The 10,290-nt window shown below is 39.0% G+C and overlaps 1 protein-coding gene across 1 annotated transcript; it reads right to left on the reverse strand.

Annotated features, from left to right (window-relative positions):
- Positions 1–3,132: 3,132 nt before the first annotated feature.
- LOC102291960 (cell surface A33 antigen) lies at positions 3,133–10,266 on the reverse strand. The gene is made up of 4 exons (XM_005951924.3): positions 10,117–10,266; positions 8,362–8,691; positions 4,403–4,735; positions 3,133–3,915 (listed from the first exon to the last, which is right to left on the reverse strand). The coding sequence occupies exons 1-4, from the start codon at positions 10,184–10,186 to the stop codon at positions 3,806–3,808; spliced, it is 843 nt and encodes a 280-aa protein (XP_005951986.1). The 5' UTR covers positions 10,187–10,266; the 3' UTR covers positions 3,133–3,805.
- Between the last annotated feature and the right edge of the window lie 24 nt (positions 10,267–10,290).

A 10,290-nucleotide genomic window follows, 5' to 3' on the forward strand; every position in this document is an offset into this window, starting at 1 on the left:
AAGTAACTGAGTTACTTTTGAGAGAAGTAACTAGTAATGTAACTAAGTTACTATTTTAAAGTAACTTACCCAACACTGAATATAAGGCACACTTGATTATATTGTATTTGATAAAAATTCTTCTTACAATGACTTACACAATGAAACCATGCTGATATGTTTTGGAGTGAGTAACCATTTCACTGAAAAATCAACTAATCAGTTTAGATCGGCAAGATCTATTTATTTGGAAAATGTGCTAAATGTGGGCTCATTGTGCTAACTGTAGCTACTTGTAGGGGAGACCGGGGATAGTTGTAACATTTTTGACATTTTTGTCTGTAATTTGGAGCTCCTTTAAGGTAGTGGATTCAAAATGTAATCCAAAGTATTTACATGTCTCGGCTATTAAATAGTGCAGCTATTTTCTCTGCAGCACAATTACCCATTGCATGGTATGGCCTCAAACACGAAGAGTGAAATGTTACAATTAACCCCATAGTCTGGGTTAGTTGTAACATATCCTGGGGTGAAATGTAACACAATGAAATAAGGGTACTAACAAAACATTAACATGTAATCTTTGTTTATTCAACACATGAATGCACATGTGTTGAATAAACACATGGCTGTGTGTGTCTGTCACACACACACACACAGCCATTTATGTAGCTGTGTGTGTGTGTGTGACAGAATGCAGAAATCTAGCTTTTGAACATATTCCAACCCCCCAAAAAAGACAAATTATGGAATTTTCTGCAACTGAATATTTCATTAATTTTGGTTGGTCTTCCTTGAGTTTGGCCTCATTGGCTCAGTGGGCATTATAACCTACAACTCTTGCACCAATTTTGAACATAACAATGAAGCTGAAAAAATGTAGTTGTGCACCAGCATCGCAATTCCATTACTTTTTATCATGGCTTACCTTGGTGTGGTTTGCAAAGTGCTTCAGAAAGATGAGGAAATCTGTTTCTTGCACCCATCCTGATTTATTTCCACTACCAGTACTTCCTACTGGTCCATCTCTGACACAGTGGTCTGCATAATGTATGTGTGGGAACACAAACAGTGGAGGAATTGTGTTGCCAATGGCATTAACCGCATATACAAATGCGACCAGTGAACCTCTCTCTGCTGATGTCGTTGCCCCAACTTGTTTAATATAAGTTAAAGTAATAGTGTGGTAAGTTGTAACATCTGCATTATTGTTACAACTAACCCAGACTGTTGCTGTTACAACTGACCCAGACTCCTATAGCCATGAACTAGCTAACATTACAGCCAACGGCTAAAACATTAGCACTAAAGACCTACACAGAATATATCCCCATAGACATACAAATAACATAATTTAAGTTTGATGAGTTTAACTGCAAAGCAGATAATGCTATTAGAAATTGAAATAAAGTAGAAAAACTTACTTTTTGGCATACAAATTACTTTTTTTCATGTTAAATTGTCTGTGTTTGACAAAATGTGCTGATTTTTCACATGTGATAGCAGAACTGAGTTGGGCATGCACAGGATGAGTCACATCATTTGAAACTTAGCCCTGATTGGAGAAATTGGAAGTGTTACAACTGACCCACGTTACAACTATCCCCGGTCTCCCCTACATAATCATTTGAAAAGAAGCACAGAGTCACTTGAGACATGTACTAAAGCATTTGCAATTTGATAAAACCAATGAAAAATGACATTCTGTTGTGAACAATTGCAAGGTGGTTTGGAGATTTGTCCATGTTATTTTGAGAATGTCATCTCGGTTTCAAGAAATGAGCCAAACCAATCGAGAAAAACTGTAAATGAACTGCTGGACTTCCAGACCAGCAGGTTTAGGGAACTCTTTATGGGGTCACACTCTGCCCCACACCACACACACAGCACACACACAGACAAGCACACACGCACACACACACACACACACACACACCACACACCACACACACACACACACACCCCACACACACACACACACACACACACACACACACACACACAGTATTCTTTGTTCACATGTATACCTATGTAAGATGTTATATGTTAATGACCCTATGCATATTCATGTAACCACAATAAAAGGAGTGCTATGGGGAACCTGGCTGAGAGTCTGACGGAGGTCAAGTGGGTGGAACGACACTTTGGCTCCAGGCAGGTCTCCCTCATACATGAGTAATACGAAGAACTTTGCCTACTTGTGTTTTGCGTTTGCTGTGTAGTAAATTGTCCTGAACATTCCAGTGAATAGGTTTATGCTACAAACTTATCATCTCCCATTCACTATTCTGATGAGATTTATGCCTGATTGTATGCTGATTCAAATTAAGCATTCTCAACTATTAGCAAAATAACATATACTGTATTTTTTGGACTACAAGGCGCTCTGGATTATAAGGCGCACTAAACGAAACAAAACTGTGAGATAAGTATGTGCAGTGGCGGTCCAAGCCTGTTTGGTGCTCGAGCGGTGTGATCGGTTCTTGTGGTCTCAGCAAGCCTGACTCCAGATTTGAAACCAAACAACATACAGCTAACACTTATAAGTCTTCCCACTAACTGCTGTTAAAACTGTGACTTAATTTATTCACTATGATATTTGTCAAAGACACACACAGACATAAAACATATTAAGGATTGGCCATTAACATTAAAATGTTGTTTTATAAAACACACACACACACATATAAAGAGAGAGTATGCATTGTATGCAAACGGCTACCAAACAGCCATCATAATTCATCATACAATGAGAACAGCACAAATCACAAATTGACAATGACTAATTAATATTAAAATCTAAATCTAATTAATCTAATTAAAATCTGTAACATATTTTTGGAGCAACTGTAATCCACATAATTTCCTTAGGGATTAATTACGTATTCTGATTCTGATTGTTTCAGGATGACCCGCCATTATCCAATGACACATCTGCTTACCTGCATCTTTTGCTTATTTCTCCTCCTCTTCTTTTCTCTTTTTTCTAAACTGAGCACCTGATGGCTTTGAACCTTTCTTGTCCATCTTCCATTGGTTTTAATTTTGCACTCCAGTATCAACACCCATCCCCCAACCTGAGGATCACCACAACATAAACTAATTCACTTTGTTTATTTCTGGGATTTCACACAACCCAGGATTCAAAACATGAATACATAATGGGCTTGGATTTACATCATTTATTACAACATTTATTTCTGGGATTTCGCACAGAAATGAATTCAGCTTTGTAGCTTACCAAAGCACCGTGTACCACATTCAATTGGTTCGAGGTCAGTAAGCACAAGCAGAATTCATACATAAAATGAATGAGCAGATTAAAAGATTTAAGTGTGAATTATAGTCCAAATAAAAAAGCTAAGTTATGATGCTGTGTTTATGAATCAAAGCATATGTAAATCATTTCTCTTATGTCAGATCACGCCTGGAGATTGGCCAAAGGCTTTCACACCTTCATCTGTCTTACATTCCTCCCCAGCAACAAATTTCCCACGTGTGGGACTAATAAAGGTTATCTTATCTTATCTTATCTTATCTTATCTTATCTTATCTTATCTTATCTTATCTTATCTTATCTTATCTTATCTTATCTTAGCTAGTCTCACATACTGAGACTAATCTGATCAAGGTTGAAGGAGAATCAGACTCTACTCTGTTTGAATAAACTGTATCACATTACCCATAAAATGATCTCAATCTCTTTCACATAGGAAAAGAAAACAAAAGTATGACCTTAGAATTTGTCTGTTTAGATCATCTGACTCGCGGTTGTGCTCTGTTCCGAAGATAATCTTCAGATTTGACTGGGAAGCTGCTATGAGTCCTAACTTGTTTTTCTGCAGCAACAGAAATAACAACAAGAAGAAACAACCACAGCAGCAACTACCAAACCAATTATCAGTCCAATAGATCCACCCTGTCCTCCTGATCGACCTGCAGGTGAGAAACAAGTGTGAGATGACGAGTGAAAAATCCATTTATCTACCAGTGCAGAACATTAAGGAAAAAAAAACCAACAACAAAAAGCTAAAATACGTTTAAAATGTGAATAAAGTGTTGCAATTTACACAGCTTTACACACGCACTAAAATAACAGTCAGTAAAATAATGCACAGGCTGTGTCCCAATTCAGGGTCTGCATGCTTGAAGTACGCACACTACGCGTACTACGTACGGTGCGCACTATAAGTACGAGAAGTGCGGAAGTGAGAGGCTTGTGAAATGGGACGGTCTAGCCTTCGTCGTGCTGTTCAGGGTGCCTAGCAACCATGATACTAACCGCGAGCGAAACGTATATATATATATATAAACATCTGTCTACCTCTGACATCCACCAGCTCATCCATACAACAAACAAACATCAACAACCAGGAAGCAGCTTCACCTCTGATCACACACACACTCAACACTACTCACTCACCTGGAGGAACAACATGAAGGTAGATGATGCTGATGGGCTTCCATGAGCGTGTTTCTTCCATAAGGATACGACACACGTATGTTCCAGTGTCAGCAGTGTTCACATTCTTCAGAATCAAAGACACGTCTCCATCCTTCATCTGTCTGTCTCGCAGATCCACCCGGTTCTTAAAAGATGGATGCTGGTTGTCTGGAACAAAGTGACCATCCCGGTACAAAAAGACATTTTTTGTCTTTAGGAAAGCTCTGCTCCACTTTACACATTTGTTGTTGTTTGGAGCTCGACACGGCAGAGTGATGTTCTGTCCAGGCTTAACTGGAATGCTTTTTATTACTGAAAAAGGAAAACAACACAGAGCAGAGAATTAATAAATGGGATGATGAAATTTCAGATCTACCTGGAAAGTTTTTCATTTTTCACCAGAAAGCTGTTGTTGAACCAGCAATTTTGTTTAAGCAAACTTTCTGTGAGTCTGCATTTGTGCTTGAGTTGCCTAAGCGAACTTATATCATAAACCATCAAAGGAAAAATTCGATACATTCCTTGATATTTGGAAAAACATGAAATATAAAAAATAGACTGCAAATTAATATGTTTGCTGTAAAGTAACATAAAAAAGTGAAGCTGTGAACATATGCACAGGTTCAATTGTTGTCAAGCACAAAATTGTTAAAAATACTGAAGAGAACCTGTGATTATTTCACAGTTATCTAGTGGTTATAAAACTGTTGAGGTCTACTTTAATGCTCCAAATTTGATGAAAGCAGTGAAAATGACACTAAAAGAAGTAATAATAATAATGGATTGGATTTATACAGCGCTTTTCAAGGCACCCAAAGCACTTTACAATACCACTATTCATTCACTCTCACATTCATACACTGGTGGAGGCAGCTACAGTTGTAGCCACAGCTGCCCTGGAGCAGACTGACAGAAGCGAGGCTGCCATATCGCGCCATCGGCCTCTCTGGCCAACACCAGTAGGCAAGTAGGGTAAAGTGTCTTGCCCAAGGACACAATGACCAGGACAGAGAGGCCAGGGATTGAACCGGCAACCTTCCGGTTACAGATGCGATTCCCAACCCCCTGAGCCACGATCGCCCCATAGTGCATGTTTCATCAGCAGAAAAAAGTTGTAAAATAACTAAAAGGTTTTCTTTCCTGTTGCTGTTGTTTGTTTTGTTTTTTGTTTGTTTTTTTATACCAAAAACAGCATAAAAAAGTATAACATCCTGGAGCGTTTTTACATAGTTATAACTGGAAACAACTGCAATTACAGTGCATCCGCAGTTATGATCTCATGATTAATCAGAAAATAAAAAATAAGCAGTGAAGCTAAAATTCTTAGTTTCTCCTCTGAAAGAAGAAAATGAAAGTAACTTAATGTAACTCAGACTGTACTGAAACATCACGATCATTATGATCTATCCATTCTTTGGACATAAATCAGCTGGAAAAAATACACCTGTGCATGACTTTCTGTCACTAAGCTGATACTTTGGCTCTTTCAAAAATATATATATTTTTTTGTATGTTTCACTACAGTGAGTGTTAAAATAAAAAAGTATTTCCCGAGTCCGACACATTTAGTAGATAAGGCCCTATATTTTCTTCCTCCTTTAAAATAACAGTTATTAAGTTTCTCAGGAGTCCTCATGGATCCTCTGACCTCGTGATATTTTTCATTGAGGTCATAAAAAAGAGATTAGAAAAATGAGTTTTGTGGCGTTTTGGACTATTCAATCCAGTATAATGCCAAAATGTGAAATGGACACACATGCACAAGTTTAATGATGCGTCCACAAGTTGCATCACCAGCAGAGGGAGATACACTGAGCTGAGAAGTCGGTGGTGGACAGAAAATATACAAAGTACATTCTGTTTAAATGCTTTCCTGTGGCTTCTTTAATGTTGGCTTGAAGTACAATGTCTCCCTTCGCTGTTATTGCAACTTCTGAGTGCATGTATTTTTTTCCATATTTTGGAGAGGCAAAGTGTGAAAAGGACACTGTGGACCAGTGTGTCGATTACACGTTTTGGCATTTATTGGGCTATAGTGTTGATGAAGATGCTTTAGTTTTGTGCTGAGAGCAAACACAGAGTCACAGCAGCTCAGCAGATATCAAAGAAATAAAAGAAGAAAAGGAACCGCCTGCAAAGTTTAGTTCAGAGGACAATCAAAGACAACTGACCCACTCTCAATGAGACAAATCATCTAGCAAATAAATAAGCAAGGCTGACCAAACATTGAGGAACAAATCCTTATTTCCTCCCAAAATAGCAGCAACTCTTTCATGAGGAATAACTCTTAAAAGTAACAGTAGCAGGTTTATCCTTGGCCCAGTTAGTAAGACTACATTTCTGAGCCAGCAATAACAGTGTATCCAGTGTTGGGAAGGTTACTTTTAAAATGTATTCCATTACAGAATACAGAATACATGCCCCAAAATGTATTCTGTAACGTATTCCGTTACGTTACTCAATGACAGTAACGTATTCTGAATACTTTGGATTACTTAATATATTATCATGCTTTTTACAACAACGTGAATGTACTATTGCTGTGTGATTTATTACTATTACTGAAGGTCCGCGACTCCGAACTGTAGCAAAGGGACCCCTGACTAATACGGCGGGGTCCCTGTTGGCTCGTAGCCGAAAAATAGCTTTACTTTGTTGTGTGGGTCAACTTTTCTTGCGAGAGACAGAGAGAGGCGTTGAAAGGCTGCTCCAACGGAACTTGTTGTTTTCGGAGGAAAACACGAACACGGTGTACAGTCGAGTCTTAATAGCTTACTTACAACTGGGCTCGTCAGACTCTCTTCTTGGCTGAAGTGGTTATTGTTATATTTACATACTTCCAGCTCCCGTTTAAAAACTCGTACCTTTCCACTCCCCTTTTTCTCCCTCCTGGCGCTCACAGACCCATAACGTGTATGGCAGTCCATTCTCCCTGCAACACTGACTACACTGCCCATGATGCTACATTCTTTAAAGCTATGCTTGTAGCATTCTGCCTGTTAGCTTAGCACAACAACAACGAAAAGGCGCTCTCTCACCCAGGAAACACACAGTCTCAGAGAGAGAGAGAGCGTCTCCCTGTAACCATGGCAACCGTAACGCTGCCGCCTGGAACGACAGAACGTAGATGTCAAACAAAACCCAAACAGTCCTGACCCGCGACAAAATGAAACAGGAAAGTACCGCAGTGTAATCCATTTATTTCAACAAAGTAACTGTATTCTGAATACCACCTTTTTAAACGGTAACTGTAACGGAATACAGTTACTCATATTTTGTATTTTAAATACGTAACGGCGGTACATGTATTCCGTTACTCCCCAACACTGAGTGTATCACATGGTTATGTTGTAAATAAGTTAATGTTGTTTCTTTGGAAGGCAAACTAACAATAAAATATGTCCAGGGTGTTTTTGACCCAGTCGTCGATCATCCCTAATCCGTTGTTGTGCCACAGATCAACCAGACTGCAAGACATACCCAGAACAGAGTCTCTGTTTCTCAATAAAGGAGTCAAAAATGAAGTGCACTCGTCTCTATCCACCTCTTATGCATCTCCCTCAAACCGTCATTGTATTATAAATAATTGAGTTATTCTTAATCTGTTTATCATTTCTTTTTTGTTACAAAGAACTAAACTCTGAAGTGAGGAAGGTGAAACAGACCAGGAGTCTTTGTTGTTCTGCTTGGAATAAGAATGTAACCATGTAACCAACCCAAACACTATATACTATATCACAAGAACCTTTCTGCACCATTACAAGTGCAGCTTTATAAATGTTTAATCACCATCTGGTTACATCTCTGGAGTAGGTGTCACTGATAGGGATCATTTCCTGTGCAAGAAAAGTCCTTTGATCATGAATTGCCCGTTTGTGACTGGTCACACGTTGCCAGCACAACCCCTTTCATACACACACTCAACTCTACTCACTCACCTGGAGAAACACTCAGATTGATGGTGATGTATTTCGATGAATTCGTTTCTGCTATTTTAACATGGCACCTGTATGTTCCACTATCAGCAGTTGTCACATCCTTCAGAATCAAAGACACGTCTCCATCCTTCATCTGTCTGTCCTTCAGATCCACCCGGTTCTTAAAAGATGGATGCTGGTGATCTGGATCAAAGTGACCATTCCAGTATAAAAGGACATATTTTGGCTCCAAGTCAGCTTTCCTCCAATATACAGCTGTGATGTTGTTGTTTGGATCTCGACATGTCAGAGTGACGTCCTGTCCAGACTCAGCTGTGATGTTCTTCTGGCCTGAAAGAGGAAACAACACAGAGCAGAGAGGTTAAAGGTCAACGTACAATTATGATCACAATTATTTACTTTAAATATGGTGTTTATTTCCAATAAAAATAGAGATTTTAGTAATTTTGGATGAAATTAACATTAACATCTTAACACACTCCAGGGGTCTGTACTATGAAGCATCGTGTGAGTTTATTCAGGTAAATTCAGGGTTAACAGGATTTTCTTAACTAGGAAGGTGGTTCGCTACTTATGGCAGTGCATTGCCATGGTAACTTATGCTGCCAACACAACCCCTTTTACACACACACTCAACTTGCCATGGTAACTTGTTATGGTAACATAGTAACAGACTGGAGATGATAAGGAATGAAACATGTGACTGAAAATAGCGTCACAAGTCTGTACGTGAACAGTAGGAGGTCCTGGTTTACTGCACGATGGCTGGAAAGTGTAGTTGTAAGACTGTACACCTTTGGAGCCGAAGTCAAAAGTTCAAGTCCCACATGGGGCGATATCCAGTAAGGGTCCTGTTTAGACCCCCTATGCTAAATCAATCCCTGAGATGGCGGGGCCAAGTCTGGGACGGAAGAATTTCACTGCATGTTGTTCTCCTTAAGATTGTGTATGTGATGAATTTTATTTGTTTTTAACAGCATCTAATGTATTTGTTTCCCTAACGAGTATCAGTGATAAATAGTAAATAATATAGAATTTTAGATGCACCTTTAATCTGTGATTTTCTATTTTTATCTTCAGTTAGCAGCAAACACATTTACAACAGGTGGATTTATCTATAAGTATTAATATCTGATCCTAAAGAGGACACACTCACTGTAATTGCTGACCTCATATTAATTTCACTGTTATATTTCTAATGTTGTTCATAGATGATCAATCACAATTTTATCAACATCCTGACTGATTATCATGATTGCCGATGTCAGTGTAAATGAATTCAGACACACACTGGATGTTGACATGGCTTCCTAGTACACAGCTCAGGTCACCAGTGACCCACTGAGGTGGAATTTTAGCCTCATGCTAAACATGCAAAGTGTCAGAAACTACAAGATGTTAGCTTCCACAGAACAACAACATGTGCTGATAATAAATGAACATAATGTGTGAGAGAAAGCAGCCTCTCATTATAAGACACTGTGAGTCTCTGCATGCTGCCTTTATGGAGCTACAGCTGTTTGTGTACACTGAACAAAAAGCTTTGTAGCTGCATCCTGACTCCTGACACTACAACACATCACACTGACACACACATTACACTTCTTTGTCTCTGTCACAGCTGGATTACAGATGTTAAGTGTCCACCCAGCCTCGTGTCTCCTTCACACACACAGACAAACTGAATCCAGATGAAAATAATCCTCCTGTACTTCTTGTCATCTCAGAGAGCAAATCAATTTAGTTCAATCTCACCTGCAGAGACAAACATGAAGATGCTGAAAAATAGCAAAGTGGAGCAGAGTGATGAAGTTCCAGCAGACATTTCTGTGTTTCTGTATTAAACTCAGAATCTGAGCTCCAGACGAGACTAAATGAGATGAACTTTGAGGTTCAGATGAAGCTGAAAGTCCCTGAGTGAGAGAACAG

The sequence above is a fragment of the Haplochromis burtoni genome, unplaced genomic scaffold (assembly GCF_018398535.1).
Source record: "Haplochromis burtoni strain Fernald_Lab_line unplaced genomic scaffold, NCSU_Asbu1 Contig_1201, whole genome shotgun sequence".
Taxonomy (NCBI): Eukaryota; Metazoa; Chordata; class Actinopteri; order Cichliformes; family Cichlidae; genus Haplochromis; species Haplochromis burtoni.